Raw genomic sequence first — 18,237 nt, 5'->3', positions numbered from 1 at the left:
ACACGGATATTAAGAGAAAACCGCGTGGAACCCTGATAAGACGAGTCGCAATCACCGCAAGAAATGTTGTATACTAGATCATTAATTTGTGTTGCGAACGCCGAAAGAACCGAGCGATTGTTCAGTATAGTGTGTAACTTCCGTATAGGCCTAGCTATAATTTTAAATTCGGTATCTTTAAAGAATCTGTTAAGCTGTTTGTGCCACTGTTCAACATATGGGACAGAAATAAAGTATTTTTTGATATTACTATTGTTGATTGGTGCAGTATTTTGTATCCTATCCTTAGCTTGTACCCTAATTCGATTTATAGTGTTAATGGGATAACCCCTGTTCAAGAATCTGCTAGTTAATATTTGTATTTCTGAGTCTAAAGCAGAATCCGTCGTTGAATATTTATAGGCATTTAGAAATTGATTAAAGATAATCGATCTTTTGTAGGTGAACGGGTGGTAGCTATTATAATGTAGAAGCATACCGGTGTTTGTGGGTTTTCGATAGATGCTAAATTGTATTTTGTTCGAGTCCCGGGTAAGCGTGAAATTTAGAAAGTTTAATGACTTAGTATCCGTATCTTCCCTTTCCAATGTAAATTTGAGTCTAGAATGAATATTGTTAAACGAATGTAAAATATCTTGGATAGTACTACTATCGGTAATAACTAGAACATCGTCTAAATACCTCCCATAGTATGTGATACGGGGACGAAAAGGTGTCAAATGTATCTGCTCAATCGTTGAGAGATAGATCTCTGACATTAAGCCACTCAGGCTCAAACCCATTGGTAATCCAAAAATTTGTTTGTACACCTTGTCTCGAAAGGTGATGTAGTTAGCCTCAACTAATAGTTTAATTAAGTGAAAAATCTCCTTTATAGGCAGCTTCGTATAATTAATCGGTGTCGAGTTTTTATTTAACATATCCCAAATAATATCTAATGTGTATTCAACGTTTACATTCGTATATAATGATGTAACATCTAATGAGAATAAATTGTCATTGTCGCCGAGTCTACAGTCTTTAAGATTATTAAATAATGTATCGTAATTCTTAATCCCAAATTGTATAACCTGTCTAAAAGGTTTTATAATGTTATATACATGTGTGGCTAAGGCTGAAAATGCCGAGTTCCTGTAGGAAACAATAGGTCGAATCGGAAATCCAGGCTTGTGTAATTTTACCTGACCAAAAAGTGCAGGAATATTGTATGTTCTGGACTTCAATTCCTTCAACTGAACCATAGTAATGTAGTCGTTTTTACGATATGTGGTTAACGTTTTATTGTATTGATTTACCAAATTGGTAAACAGTGTCGGGTCCACTTCACAATAAGTGGAGCTATCAGATACAACTGAATCTAACTTATTAATATAATCATGTTTATCTAGTATTACCACTGTATCTCCTTTATCTGCCCTCTGTATAATAATGTCCTTATTTTCTCGAAGTTCTCGTAAAGCTGAACTGTCATGTGTATTCAATTTAGGAAGTCGTGTTTCTTTTATGTTATTCACTACTTGGTTAACTTGTTGAATAAATACATCTTTTTGTGGAACACTACGAAGTCCAAATTCAAAATCAATTACGCATTGTTTTTTTGGCAGCTTTCGAGGTGGTAAATTATAATTTAATCCTTTGGATAAAAGTGAAATCTGGTCCTGCGATAGTGTACACGAGGAAAGATTTGTAACCTGTTGATGTGTCGGTTCGTTGGATACTGGGTGAGGGGGTGTTCGTGAACTAGCCGACATATTCTGTGGTAGTGCGTTATGTGTCTGTGGGGGGGATGTCACCCAACTCGTGTGAACTTGGTCGCAAGCTCGCGACAATGTGTTAGAATTCGTATGAACGTGTCTTGAACTATTCGATAATGTTTGCAACTTATTAACGTGTCTGTTTTTTATTTCTGAGGCTTGTGCTTCCCGTCGCAAATCTATGGAGGTCTTCAATACAGACCAACCGTTCGGATGTAGATAATTTTTTAATTTATCGCGAAGCTTCCTAACCTGGGAAAGGTATTTTTGTTTATCCGAATATCGAGATTTTAAGGCAAGCTTAACAATATTACGTGATGTCGCCAGTGATAGTTGTTTTATGCCTGAAATTTTTTGATTTAAATTCACCCTGGCAAACTTCGGAACGATGTTGTTTTGAAGGCAATATTTTAGGAAAGAAATATGGTAACTTTGGGCCGAGTACCTTAGTGTAGATTTAATGTAATTTTGTACCAAGCCATTCAAAAAATCTCCCATAATTGTGTGTATCGATTGTATACTACTGGAGAGACAGGAAGTGAATGAAATAGTCAATAAGAGTACGAAAATTAATTAGATAGTATGAATCAGAGCTGTAATACTCAATATGTTCTACGTTGATAATGATATTAGTAAATTAATAAGAGGAGTTTACCTCAATATAGTACGTGGAACTCTTCCGTATGATACCCTCCAGAAATTAAAACGGAAAAAACGAAAAAATCGACAACTTACCGGTACATTAAAGTAAAATATAAATAATTAAAGTAAATTATAAATAATTAAATAATCAATTTAACACAATTCAAAATCAATTCAAAACAATTAAAATTCAAATTAACGCAATTAAAAGAATCTAACGAAAATATTCAAACGATTTTCCTTCCTGAAGCTGACAATGCTTTTCGACCGACTGTCGTGATCACAGGAATGAAAATTATCGAATCAGGCTAAACCTGCAACTTAAATAGTGATTATGTGTCTTCGCGCATGCGCGTAAAGGTCCACGCATCGGAGATCAAATATGGCCGCCGAACATTAACAGAATTCTCGTGTAATTTAATTTCAACGGTTTCTGCAATTAATAGTCGCGTATAATTACGTTGAACGTTAAGTATTTTGGCCTCGTTAAATAAAAAAGTATGTTTTTCGTTAATGGCATGAAAGGCTAATTCTGACGCTATTGTATATTGTATTGTATTGATTTACCAAATTTACCAATTTGGTAAATCAATACAATAAAACGTTAACCACATATCGTAAAAACGACTACATTACTATGGTTCAGTTGAAGGAATTGAAGTCCAGAACATACAATATTCCTGCACTTTTTGGTCAGGTAAAATTACACAAGCCTGGATTTCCGATTCGACCTATTGTTTCCTACAGGAACTCGGCATTTTCAGCCTTAGCCACACATGTATATAACATTATAAAACCTTTTAGACAGGTTATACAATTTGGGATTAAGAATTACGATACATTATTTAATAATCTTAAAGACTGTAGACTCGGCGACAATGACAATTTATTCTCATTAGATGTTACATCATTATATACGAATGTAAACGTTGAATACACATTAGATATTATTTGGGATATGTTAAATAAAAACTCGACACCGATTAATTATACGAAGCTGCCTATAAAGGAGATTTTTCACTTAATTAAACTATTAGTTGAGGCTAACTACATCACCTTTCGAGACAAGGTGTACAAACAAATTTTTGGATTACCAATGGGTTTGAGCCTGAGTGGCTTAATGTCAGAGATCTATCTCTCAACGATTGAGCAGATACATTTGACACCTTTTCGTCCCCGTATCACATACTATGGGAGGTATTTAGACGATGTTCTAGTTATTACCGATAGTAGTACTATCCAAGATATTTTACATTCGTTTAACAATATTCATTCTAGACTCAAATTTACATTGGAAAGGGAAGATACGGATACTAAGTCATTAAACTTTCTAAATTTCACGCTTACCCGGGACTCGAACAAAATACAATTTAGCATCTATCGAAAACCCACAAACACCGGTATGCTTCTACATTATAATAGCTACCACCCGTTCACCTACAAAAGATCGATTATCTTTAATCAATTTCTAAATGCCTATAAATATTCAACGACGGATTCTGCTTTAGACTCAGAAATACAAATATTAACTAGCAGATTCTTGAACAGGGGTTATCCCATTAACACTATAAATCGAATTAGGGTACAAGCTAAGGATAGGATACAAAATACTGCACCAATCAACAATAGTAATATCAAAAAATACTTTATTTCTGTCCCATATGTTGAACAGTGGCACAAACAGCTTAACAGATTCTTTAAAGATACCGAATTTAAAATTATAGCTAGGCCTATACGGAAGTTACACACTATACTGAACAATCGCTCGGTTCTTTCGGCGTTCGCAACACAAATTAATGATCTAGTATACAACATTTCTTGCGGTGATTGCGACTCGTCTTATCAGGGTTCCACGCGGTTTTCTCTTAATATCCGTGTAAATCAACACGAAGCCTCTGTTCGTGCTTCTCGTTCAGCAGCGTCAGAATTAGCCTTTCATGCCATTAACGAAAAACATACTTTTTTATTTAACGAGGCCAAAATACTTAACGTTCAACGTAATTATACGCGACTATTAATTGCAGAAACCGTTGAAATTAAATTACACGAGAATTCTGTTAATGTTCGGCGGCCATATTTGATCTCCGATGCGTGGACCTTTACGCGCATGCGCGAAGACACATAATCACTATTTAAGTTGCAGGTTTAGCCTGATTCGATAATTTTCATTCCTGTGATCACGACAGTCGGTCGAAAAGCATTGTCAGCTTCAGGAAGGAAAATCGTTTGAATATTTTCGTTAGATTCTTTTAATTGCGTTAATTTGAATTTTAATTGTTTTGAATTGATTTTGAATTGTGTTAAATTGATTATTTAATTATTTATAATTTACTTTAATTATTTATATTTTACTTTAATGTACCGGTAAGTTGTCGATTTTTTCGTTTTTTCCGTTTTAATTTCTGGAGGGTATCATACGGAAGAGTTCCACGTACTATATTGAGGTAAACTCCTCTTATTAATTTACTAATATTTTTTTTAAATAGCTTCTTATGTTAATGGATAAGTTGTGATAATTTGTTTTTACATTCCATACGGTATTAGTGACCAGAACACAGAATTTAAATTGAAAATCTCTACTGGAAGCTGCAATATAAGTATCTAAAACTTGGAAGATATATTGGCCATTGTTCTGACATAACTTCAATAGAAATAATTTAAAAAATAATAATAAAAATAAATAATAATAATAAAAACAAAACAATAGGGTTTAGGAATATCGAAGCTTATACTAATGGTGAACTTGGGAAAAATAATCAAGAAAAAATACATTCCAAAAATGTTCACAAAATATATTTATTTTATTAAGGGCTCTGACGCTGTCTGACCAATGCCTGACCATGAGATTGATGGCAGGTAAGCTGCATATGAATCACTGAGCTATCCATGACATTTTAAAGAGCATATTCTTTCACATTCATAATAAATATTCACTTAGGAACCACTTGCAACTTTAAGTGTTATAAAACAAGAAGGTAGCATTATGTAAAGTACTGCATATGGGTAGCAGAGAATGAAAAGGACCTGGGTGTAATTGTGCAGTGAGATATGAAGTTTTCTTAGCAGTGCAGACGGTCTGCAAGAGTAGCTCATGGCATCTTGTCAATGATATACAAGAATTTTTCTAGCAGGGAAAAGGATGTGGTTATCCCCTCGTACAAGGCAATGATCAGGCCACACCTTGAGTACTGTATACAGTACTATATATACAACTCTACATTTTAGGAAGGATGTAGAGTTGCTGGAACGAGTACAGAGAAGGACAACAAGATTAGTGAATGGAACAAAGGGTTGTTCTTACAAAGAAAGGCTTAAGTTTTGCAAATTACAGTGTCTTGAGAATAGACACCTGTGAGGAGATCTGACTGGAGTACATAAGGCCTTGAATGGTTTGAGCATGCTCAATGCTGATGGGATTCTTCCTCTTAACCAGATTAATCACCTAAGAGAACAAAAATTCAAATTGAGAAAAGACAGTTGTTGAATAGATGTGTGAAAGTTTGCCTTTAGCCAGCAGGTGGTTGACTGCTGGAACGAACTTCCATCTGTCATAGAAGTTCACACTTAAATAAATTCAAGGCAGAACTATACAAAATTTAGAGCGAATGGATGGGTGAAATGGGAAGGTTTTTTTTTTGGCTGATGCTGTATAAGCTTGCTTTCTTGCATCATATGCCTCTACTAATGCTAATTAGTTTGACTATTTGTTAGTTAGAATATTTGCAGTTCCACCTGAGCATGGTCCTCTGCTTCTAGTAAGATTAGAAAAATGCTTAATTATTTGATAGATAGCATATTTTTGAGAATGATGCAGAGTCAGAATATTTAGACTCATTTTCAGATTTTTTTCACATGTACCCAGACTTTTTGGAAAAGCCAAAACTCAGTGAACACACACAGTATATAAAAGGCTGGGAAAATAGTCATTCAATTATCTGAGAAACATCATTACCATCACTGATAATGATCATGAGGTTCTACAAGATATAGCACAAAATTAATGAGACAGACTTTATAAAACATAATGGGGCAGCAATGTACATGCATATCGCTTATCAGCATATAGGTTGAATCTATTCCCCCCCCTACACAATGAGAACAGTTGCGTCTCTAGTTGCATTCAGTGCGTGTCAAGTCACTCTGAAGTGGCAATCACGAAGTTGATTGCTGAAGTTGATTTTATCACGAAAAATGGAATGGGAGAATATGAACCATTGTTCCACCATCAAATTTTGTGTCAAACTTAATGAAAGCATGATGGAAACATACGAAAAGTGCTTATATAGATTGAGTCTTATTCCAAGCCCAAGTTTTACAATAGGCCTATTTTTGGAAGCTGATACAGCTTTTTAAGATGCACCACACACACACACACACACACACACACACACACACACACACACACACACACACACACACACACACACACACACACACACACACACCACACACACACACACACCTGTCTCAGCAATAACAGAGAAAATATGGAGAGGGTAAGTGCTCTGACTGATGGCTGACCATGAGATTAATGGCAGGTAAGCTGAATCTATAGCCGAATGGTCAGGAGCGGGAGTGCAGTAGCACACGCTCTTTGAGTAGACCGGGGTTCAAGCCCCTGATTGCTAAACGCGGTCGATCTGCCAACCTGTACTGGACCAGTGTAGCAGATTACGGTCCATTTCCCTCAGTATGAATTGTTGAGGAGGCTTCCATCCTGCAATGGGTTGATAATGGCTGCAGTTTACCTTTACCTTAAGCTGAATATGAATCACTGAGCTGTCTATGACATTTTAAAGAGCATTTAGACAAACACAAAATTTATACGAAAATGGTGCCAAATAGTCTCACTGAAGAACAGCTGCCTCAACCTTCTCAATCATGTTGAAACTGAGCCACAGTTTCTTCAGCAAGTGATAACAGGTGACAAAACATGGATTTTGGTATAACCCAGAAACAAAAAGACAGAGTAATACCTAAAGAAAAGTTGCCGGAGAGACCTTCATCCTGCAATGGATTGAAAACGGCTGATGATGATCTAAAGAAAGCAAGAATGAGCAAATCCAGAATCAAATCAATATTCATCTGGTTTTTGATAAGTGTGGAGTAATGCACTAAGGGTTTGTGCCTCAAGATAAAACTGTCATCAACCAAACTTTCTATCGAGAAATCCTTGAATGGTTACAGGAAAAGGATTTTTGCATGTTTGACCTGAAAGGGCCTAAAACTGGGTTTGCATCAGGGCAATGCACCCTGGCAATGCACAAAGCCTGGAATGTTTCTAACTTCCAAAAACAGTCCAGTGCTCCTGCAGTCACCATATTTCCTGCTACCATGCAACTTTTCTTTTTCCAGGATTGCCTGAAATAACATCATTTTGAGACAATCAACAACATCCAGAGCACTGTAACTGATGCAGTGAAGAGCCTCAAAGAAGAAGAAGACTGCAACACTGCTACCATACATGGACAGAGTGCTGGAGGCAATGAAAAGAAAAGATCATAAATGAGTAGCTTCCCAAAAGGAAGCCACTTTGAAGGAGAGAATCACTGGTAGTAGAAAATTTAACAATAATTTTTTTTTTTCATATTAGTCTCTTTAATTTTGTAAAAGACCCCATAAACAATGATGCCAAATTAAAATGGTGAAAACAGTTGTTTTAGATGAAAGCTGAGGTGGTAGTTAAAAGAGAATGTCAAGCACTGAACATAGCTAATTACTTATCCATTAACACAAAATTTATACTTAAAGTTAAATTTGTGTAGAAATGAAATAATAAGCTATCACTTAGAACCACCAAGCTTCTACTAACTGGAATAAACCTTTTCATAAATCTTAAATTAACAAACAGATGAGAAATTATATTCATAAGAATATGCATTTACTAACCTGTAATAAATGCCAAAAAAAATAAGCGCACACGGGCAACCTGTTTGTTTACCAGTCCACTTTTGTTCTGCTCAACATAAAATTCATCTTGAACAGTAATCTGAATCTCTTCTGTTTTATAAGTTAATGCTCTGTCTCTATGAACAGTTAGGTGAAAGAGTGAATCTTCTACAACCTGTATATGGAAACAAAGAAACACGGGACATTTTATTTTTGAAATTTAAGTGCAAAGTTATTCAGATTTGTTACATTAGCTATGTGTATACAAGGTTCAGTCAATTAATAGAGTGAATTTAAATATTGAAAAAACATTACTGAGTCATCAAAAATGAAGGGCCTTGGGATATCTGCAGATATTGCTTTCTGATGTAAAAACACACACATGCTCGTACAAACAATAACATCCAAGTAACTATAAGAGCTACTCAGGACACTGTGTACTAGTTGCAAAGATTTAGCTCTTATAGTTACTTGGATGTTATTGTTTGTACAAGCATGTGTGTGTTTTTACATCAGAAAGCAATGTCTGCAGATATTCCAAGGAACTTCATTTTTGATGCCAATATCATCAAATCTTTGGTCCTTCACTGTAGTTTCCACCTACTTTTGGAAATACTGATACCAAAGAGGGGCAATGTAACCCCCTCATTTAAACTGAATACTGAAGCATCAATAAACCACAATATTCATTTATTAATGAATTATTTAATACAGTAGATAACCGAATATCTGCAGTGGTTGAGAAATAAATTTTGCAGAATAATCAAAACTCTAGATAATCAGCAAAATTAAAGAAAAATTCATAAATGTAACAAATCAAATTTATTTACTTGTATACTCTATTCATGTTTTTTTGATAGTATAAGCAGAGCTATGATGCTCTATACATTGTCTTCAATATTTGTAGAATAAAACAAATTTACCTCAATATGATGCATAGAACTTCCGTATTATACTCTTTAGAAATTAAAACGAATATAAGATTAACAGCAAATGATTAATGCAAAATAGATTAAAAAATCAATCGAACACAATTAAAAATTAATTCAAAATTTTTTAAAAGTTTAACATAAATTTTGAAAAAACGATTTTCCTTCCTTTTTTCGAAAATTGTTTTTCAAAATTTACATTTAACTTTTTAATTTTTTAATCTATTGTCTTATATTCGTTTTAATTTCTGGAGAGTATCATATATAAGTGTTCTACGTTTCATATTGAGGTAAATTTCTCTTAATCTATTCATATTTATAAAACAATGGTACAATATGAGAGAACATGACATAAATGAATTACCATGATCCTCTTTGGTATCAGCATTGAATAATAACTGGGAGCAAAGTGGAGGAGAAATTATTATAGATAAACATAAGGAAGGCACTTGGGGTGGAATCTATCCAGTTATATTAAGGGAAGCAGCAAAGGAAGTAAGCAAACCCTTAGCCATAATTATAAGAGCATCCTTGGATTCAGTGGAGGTCCCCACTTACTGGAGATGTGCAAATGAAACTCCAAGTCAAAGAGGATCAAAGGGTGAAAAAAGTAATTACAGCCCTCTTAGTTTAACTTTTGTTTGGGAGAATATAATGGAGGCACTGGTAAAAAAAGAAATGCTGGATCACCTACACAAGGCTGCAATTATACTTCAGAAACAGCAGGGGTTTGTTAAAAGGAAACCTGTTTGACCAATTTGATTGGATACTATGATGTGGTCACAAAGGAACTGGATACAAAAAATAATTTTGATATCATATACTTAGATTTTAGGAAAGCTTTTGACACTGTTTCACACAGAAGACTGCAGTATAAACTGGAGCAGTTTAAGGAAAAGTTACTGCTATGGATAAAGGGATGGGTGCATGGGAGAAGACAGAGTGCAGTTATCAATGGACACTGCTCATTGCAGACTAATGCTATTAGTGGAGTACACCAGGGTTTGTTGCTGGGCCCATTGTCATTTCATGTGTTTATTAATGATACTAATGAGGGTACATGAGGCTTAACATCTGTGTCAGCAGATAATATAAAAGTTTGCAGGGTGGTTAATAACAGTAATTGATGGCATGCTGCTGCAACAAGATCTAGTAAATGTAGGCAGATTGGCTGAGAAATGGCAATTGAAGTTTAACATTAACAAATTCAAGGTAGGGGTAGCAGTAATCCCAGAGCTACATATCATCTGTGGTACTACACTTAGGGTAGTAAAAATGAAAAAAGGACCCAGGAATAATTATGGAGTCAGATATAAAATTATAAGGCAATCATCAGGCCACATCTTCAGTACTGCATACAGGTATGGAGGAATTATTTTTGAAATGTAGAGCTACCGGAATGGGTACAGAGAAGGGCAACGAGATTGTTGATGGGCAACAAACGGGTGCTCTAACCAATGAAGGCTTCAGTTCTGCAAATTTTTTGTGTTCGGGAACTAGGCAACTGCAAGGTGATTTGACGGAATGGCGTGAGCAAACTCAATGCTGATGGGATTCTCTCTCTCTTGTTCAGACTATGCATATAAATGAAGAAGGATGATTGCAGAATAGATGTGCAGAAGTCTGCTTTCAGCCAATAGATGATTGATTGCTGAAACAACCTCCATCCACTGTTATGGAAGTGGATTGATAGGTGAGATGGATTCCCTCCCCCTTCTTACGACTGATGCAGTATAAGCTTGCTTTCTTGCATCATTTGCACTATAAATACTAATATTATTAAAACTTTTTGCAGAGTTCTTTCTACTACCTGCATATACTGTGATATAAAAAAAACTCAATATAATCAGTTCTTATAATTTTGACTACATCAGGAAGTTTATTAGCGAATGCATCACTTCCTGGTTTGTTACCTAACACAAATGTTTTCGACAAACCTTTAGAACTCCCATTCTGCCTTGGAGGTTGCCACAACAAAGCGGCAACCCCCAAGGCAGAATGTGCTGGTCCCAAAGGAACTAGCAGTTAATGGGGACTCTACTGTCATGGAAACATGCTTTGTAAAAAGGAAAGGTGGTACAGGACCAGGGTATGCCTGCAAAGGGCAAAGGTTGATGATGTTGTAGAGCAGATATCATCTTTTCAGGGCACAAAAGGTGCCCTTAAAAGATGACAGCACTAATGATATTAAGAGTAGGAGCCCGGCTGAATTACTTAACAAGTACAGGTCACTGCTGAAAAAAAGCCGTGAATTAGAGTTGAATTTGAAAGTGTCTGCAATTCTGCCCAGACACGATAGGAGGGAGTATATGATGAGAGCCTTGTCGATCAATTCGGCCCTGGAAAGATTGTGCAAGGCTCAAGGGGTAGAATTTTTTTCAGTCTGGTCTGTACTTGTTAACAGGAGAGACTGCTTCTACAGGGATAGGATACACTTAAATAGAAAGGGTGCAAGAATGTCTGCTGATGCTATCGAGGCAGTGTTAGGTAGGTCGGAAAACTGCTAGATTGGGGGGATACAAGGACTAATATATTAAAAGTAACCACTGGCAGAGGTGAAAGTGATTCTTGCACTGCTTCTATTGGAATGAGCAGACAGCCTGGAAAATAAGATGCAGGATATTTCAGAGACTGCTGGAAGTCATTGGGGTACAAGTAAACACATGGGTTGCGTTAGGGAAGCTAAGAAAAAGAACAGGTGCATGTATACTTGCGTGTACACCAATGCTAGGAGTTTGGAAAATAAATTTGATGAATTTGAGGTGTTGCTCAAAGCATCATCAAAGGTGGTTTGTTGGGATATCAGAGAAGTGGTGTCACACAGATATAAGGAATGCAGAACTGGAATTTGGGGAGTACAACGTCTACAGAAAGGATACACAGGATAGGAAGGGAGGAGGGGTTATGCTATTAGTTAAGAAACACATAAAATCCAAGTAAGTGAAGCCAGTCACTGGACAGTGCAGTGTCGAGTCAGTTTGGTGACATAAGCATTGGGAGATCAAAATTGAGAGTAGGAGTGTGCTATAGGCCTAATGACTCTGATGAGTATAATAAGAAACTGTACAGGGAAATAGAGTAGGCCAGTACATCAGGGAGTCTTATAATGGGGGATTTTAATTCCCCAGATATTGACTGGAATTTGTGGGATAGTCACTCACACACTAGCAAGGTTTTTGTGGATTTAGTGGATGATTGTTTTCTAAATCAGCATGTTCGGGAGGCAACTAGAGGGAGAAATACTCTTGATTTGATTATCAGAAGTGATTTTTCATGCATTAAGAATCTGCAGAAACAGGAACCACTAGGAGGCAGTGATCACAGTGTGCTGAAGTGGGATTTACTCAAGGAGGTAACTACCATCAGGGGTGAAGGGAAGGGTTATTGCTTTCGTAAAGGCGGATACAATAGTCAGACAGTATTTAAATTCTATACAGTGGGACCAACTAGCTTCCATGTGCAACTAGCATTAGAATTAGTTGAGGCATTTGATGCAAGAAAGCAAGCTTATGCAGCATCAGCCAAAAAAAAAAAGAAAAAAACCACTTCCACTTCACCCCTCTGTTCGTTCAAAATACCTGTCCAGCTGAGCCTTAAACTTATTTAGGCTATCAACTTCCACGACAAGGGATGGAAGTCTGTTCCACCAACCAACCACCCGCTGGGTAAAGGCAAATTTCCGCACGTCTATCCTACATCTGTCTTTCCTCAATTTGAATTTATACTCTCTCAGGTGATTATGGTGAGCGAGAGGAAGAATCCCATCAGCACTGAGCATGCTCAAACCATTCAAGGCTTTATACACCTCTATCAGATCATCTCGCTGGTGCCTAGTCTCCAGACACTGTAATTTGCAAAACTTAAGCCTTTCTTCGTAAGAGCACCCCTTTGTTCCATTCACTAATCTTGTTGCCCTTCTCTGCACTCGTTCCAGCAGCTCTACATCCTTCTTGAAATGAGGCCTCCAGACCTGTATACCGTACTCTAGGTGTGGCCTGACGATTGCCTTATACAAGGGAATAATCACCTCCTTATCCCTGCTAGAAAAATTCCTGTATATCATTGATAAGACACCATGAGCTATTCTTGCAGCCCATGTGCACTGCTCAGAGAACTTCAATCTGCCTACGCAATTACCCCCAGGTCCTTTTCATTCTCTACCACTGTCAGTGTACTACCACAGAGTTGATACGTTGCTCTGGGGTTGCTGTTTCCCATGTGTAGTACTTTACATTTGTCAATGGTAAACTTCATTTGCCACCTCTGAGCCCATCTGCTCAACCTTTCCAGAACCTGTTGCAGCAGCATAGTGCCAGTAGTGTCCTTGACAACCCTGCCAACTTTTGTATCGTCTGCAAACTTCGACATTAAGCTTGATATACAATCATCAATATCATATATATAAACACAGAAAACAATAATGGACCCAACACTGAGCCCTGAGGGACTCCACTAATAACATTAGTCCACGACGAGCAGTGTCCATTGATTACCACACTCTGTCTTCTCCCCCTCATTCAACCCTTTATCCACAGCAGCAATTTGCCTCCAATGCCACGCTGCTCCAATTTGTGCAGCAGTCTTCCATGTGCAACAGTATCAAAAGCCTTTCTAAGATCCAAGTATATAATATCAAAGGTATTCCATGCATCCAGTTCTTTTCTGACTGCATCATAGTATCCAATCAAATTGGTCAGGCAAGACTTCCCCTTAACAAAACCATGCTGTGTCCGAGTTATAACTGAAGTCTTGTCTAAATGATCCTGCAGTGCTTCTTTAACTAGTGCCTCCATTAATTTTCCTGGAACAGAAGTTAAGCTCACAGGTCTATAATTACTTGTGTCAGCCTTTGATCCTCCTTTGTGAATTGGGGTCACATATGCACATCTCCAGTCTGTGGGTACCTCCCCTGAGACCAAGGTAGCTCTCATAATTATGGCTAAGGGTTTGCTTACTTCCTCTGCTGCCTCCTGTAATACAACTGGATAGATACCATCCACACCGGGTGGCTTTCTTGTGTTTATTTTCAACAATTTCTTCTCCATTTTACTCTCAGTTATTACAAGATTCTCTAGTTTACTGTAGAGTTGAATACACCCCTGGCTTTCCCCTTGCTAAATAACTCCTCATGTGTGAATGTCGATGCAAAATATTCATTTAGGTTGTTAGCTACCTGAGCAGGATCATCAACAGTTGACCCATCAATATCAAGTGGACTAATCTGATTCATCCCCTTCCTTCTAGAGTTTACACAAGTAAAGAACTCCTTGCTGTTTTTCTTTGCATTCCTTGCCAAAGATTTCTCGTAATCTGCCTTCGCCTGCCCAACCTCCTTGGTAACTTGGTTACAGATCAACTTGTATCTATCATAGGCTTCTGTGTCATGTGTTAATTTGTATGTATCCCATGCATGTTTCTTCTCTGCCATATGCCTCATTAGTTCATCTGACATCCATTTAGGCCTAAACCTTGAACAATATTTCTTAGTTGGTATGTAAAGCCTAGTAGCTTCCAAGATAAGTTCTTTGAATGCTTCCCATTTTGCATTTGCTGTTGGTAACATCATCAGTTGGTCCCACTGTATAGAATTTAAATACTGTCTCAGTCCATCGTAGTCGCCTTTACGAAAGCAATAACCCTTCCCTTTACCCCTAATGGTAGTTACCTCTTTGAGTAAATCTCACTTCAGCACACTGTGATCACTGCCACCTAGTGGCTCATTTATCTGCAGATTCTTAATGCATGAAGAATCACTGCTGATAATCAAATCAAGAGAATTCCTCCCTCTAGTTGCCTCCCAAACATGCTGATGTAGAAAACAATCATCCAATAAATCCACAAAAGCCTTTCTGGTGTGTGAGTAACCAGCTCCCAAATACCAGTCAATATCTGGGAAAATAAAATCTCCCATTATAAGACTCTCTGATTTACTGGCCCACTCTATTTCACTGTACAGTTTCTTATTACACTCATCAGAGTCATTAGGCCTATAGCACACTCGGACTCTCAATTTTGATTTCCCTATGCTTATGTCACACCAAACTGACTCGACACTGCTCTGTCCATCGATGTCGACTGGCTTCACTTCCTTGGACTTTGTGTTTCTTAACTAATAGCATAACCCCTCCTCCCCTCCTGTCCTGTCTATTCTTTCTATACACATTGTATTCCCCAAATTCCAGTTCTGCATTCCTTATTTCTGTGTGACACCATGTCTCTGATATCCCAACAATATCTGGCTTTGATGTTTTGAGCAATACCTCAAATTCATCAAATGTATTTACTAAACTCCTAGCATTGGTGTACACGCAACTATACATGCACCTATTCCTATTCTTAGCTACCCTAACACAACCCATGTGTTTACTTGTACCGCAATGACTCCCCCAGCAGTCTCTGAAATATCCTGCATCTTGTTTTTCAGGCTTCTGCTCATTCCAATAGAAGCAGTGCAAGAATCTCTTTCACCTCTGCCAGTGGCTACTGTTAATGTATTCGTCTTTGTCTCCCCCCCAAGCTAGCAGTTTCCCGACCCACCTAACACTGCCTCGATAGCATCAGCAAACATTCTTGCACCCTTTCTATTTAAGTGTATCCCATCCCTGTAGAAGCAATCTCTCCTGTTAACAAGTACAGTCCAGGCTGAAAAAAATTCTACCCCTTGAGCCTTGCACAATCTTTCCAGGGCCAAATCGATCGACAAGGCTCTCACATCATATACTCCCTCCTATCGTGTCTGGGCAGAATTGCAGACACTTTCAAATTCAACCCTATTTCACGGCTTTTTTTTTTTTCAACAATGATGATGTTACCAACAGCAAACTCAAAATGGGAAGCATTCAAAGAATCTATCTTGGAAGCTACTAGGCTTTACATACCAACTAAGAAATATTGTTCAAGGTTCAGGCCTAAATGGATGTCAGATGAACTAATAAGACATATGGCAGAGAAGAAAAATGCATGGGATACATATAAATTAACATGTGACACCGAAGCCTATGATAGATATAAGTTGATCTATAACTAAGTTACAAAGGAGGTTGGGCAGGCGAAGGCAGATTACGAGAAATCTTTGGCAAGGGATGCAAAGAAAAACAGCAAGGAGTTCTTTATTTATGTAAACTCTAGAAGGGAATGAATCAGATTGGTCCACTTGATATCGATGGTTCAACTGTTCATGATCCTGCTCAGGTAGCTAACAAACTAAATCAATATTCTGCATCTACATTCACACATGAGGAGTTATTCAGGAAGGGGAATGCCATAGATGAAGTAAACACTGCCAGTGACCTAGATGATCTTGTAATAACTGAGAGTAAAGTGGAGGAGAAATTGTTGAAGATATATACAAGAAAGGCATCTGGGGTGGATGGGATCTATCCAGTTATATTAAAGGAGGCAGCAAAGGAAGTAAGCAATCCATTAGCCATAATTATGAGAGCTTCCTTGGACTCAGGGGAGGTACTCACAGACTGGAGATGTGCAAATGTAACCCCAATTCACAAAGGAGGATCAAAGGCTGACACAAGTAATTATAGACCTGTGAGTTTAACTTCTGTTTCAGGAAAATTAACGGAAGCACTGGTTAAAGAAGCACTGCAGGATCATCTTGACAAGAATTCAGTTATAGCTCAGACACAGCATGGTTTTGTTTAGGGAAGGTCTTGCCTGAACAATTTGACTGGATACTATGATGTAATCACAAAAGAATTGGATGCAGTGAATAACTTTGATATTATATATTTGGATCTTAGAATGGCTTTTGATACTGTTGCACATGGAAGACTGCTGCACAAATTGGAACAGTGTGGCATTGGTGGCAAATTGTTGCTATGGATAAAGGAATGGTTGAGTGGCAGAGGACAGAGAGTGGTAATTAATGGACACTGCTCATCGTGGACTAATGTTATTAGTGGAGTCCCTCAGGGTTCAGTGTTGGGTCCATTGTTGTTTTCTGTATTTATAAATAATATTGATGATGGTATATCAAGTTTGATGTCCAAGTTTGCAGATCATACAGAGGTTGGCAGGGTTGTTAAGGACGCTACGCTGCTGCAATAGGATCTGGAAAGGTTGAGCAGATGGGCTGAGAGGTGGCAAATGAAGTTTAACATTGACAAATGTAAAGTACTACATATGGGAAACAGCAACCCCAGAGCAACGTTTCAACTCTGTGGTACTATACTGACAGTGGTAGAGAATGAAAAGGACCTGGGGGTAATTGTGTAGGCAGATATGAAATTCTCTAAGCAGTGCAGATGGGCTGCAAGAGTAGCTCATGGTGTCTTATCAATGATATACAAGAATTTTTCTAGCATTGATAGGGAGGTGATTATTCCCTTGTATAAGGCAATGGTTAGGCCGCACCTTGTGTACTGTATTCAGGTCTGGAGGCCTCATTTCAAGAAGGATGTAGAGCTGCTGGAACGAGTACAGAGAAGGGCAACAAGGTTAGTGAACGGAATGAAGGGTTGCTCTTACAAAGAAAGGCTTAAGTTTTGCAAATTACAGTGTCTGGAGACTAGACACCGGCGAGGTGATCTGATAGAGGTGTACAAAGCCTTGAATGGTTTGAGCATGCTCAATGCTGATGGGATTCTGCCTCTTGCTCAGAATAATCACTTAAGAGGGCATAAATTCAAATTGAGGAAAGACAGATGTAGGATAGATGTGCGGAAATTTGCCTTTAGCCAGCGGGTAGTTGGTTGGTTGGTGGAACAGACTTCCATCCCTTGTTTTGGAAGTTGATAGCCTAAATAAATTTAAGGCTCAGCTGGACAGATATTTCGAATAAACGGAGGGGTGAAGTGAAAGGGTTTTTTTTTTTTGGCTGATGCTGCATAAGCTTGCTTTCTTGCATCATATGCCTCTACTAATGCTAATGCTAACTAACCTTTGCCTGCAAATTTTTGACTTTCAAAAAGTTGAAGATCAGTCATTTGTAAGCTGGAGGAAAATCAGCAAGAATAAAGCAAGAGAATTTTTAGAAAATGTAGTTTTTTTTTTTTTTTTTTTTTGTCCAC

The 18,237-nt window shown here is 37.6% G+C and overlaps 1 protein-coding gene across 1 annotated transcript in view; it reads right to left on the bottom strand.

Annotated features, from left to right (window-relative positions):
• Positions 1–18,237, bottom strand: part of LOC150084576 (uncharacterized) — a 434,502-nt gene that overhangs the window by 132,654 nt on the left and 283,611 nt on the right. Inside the window, exon 4 of the mRNA XM_090376289.1 lies at positions 8,286–8,460. Within this exon, the coding sequence (XP_090232415.1) occupies positions 8,286–8,460 (175 nt within the window). The remainder of the gene's footprint in view (positions 1–8,285; positions 8,461–18,237) is intronic.

The sequence above is a fragment of the Mastigoproctus giganteus genome, chromosome 6, assembly GCF_048544385.1.
Source record: "Mastigoproctus giganteus isolate SK-2022 chromosome 6, ASM4854438v1, whole genome shotgun sequence".
NCBI classification, from domain to species: domain Eukaryota; kingdom Metazoa; phylum Arthropoda; class Arachnida; order Uropygi; family Thelyphonidae; genus Mastigoproctus; species Mastigoproctus giganteus.
Note: the sequence above shows the minus strand (reverse complement) of the source record. Positions and strands in the feature narration are given on the sequence as shown.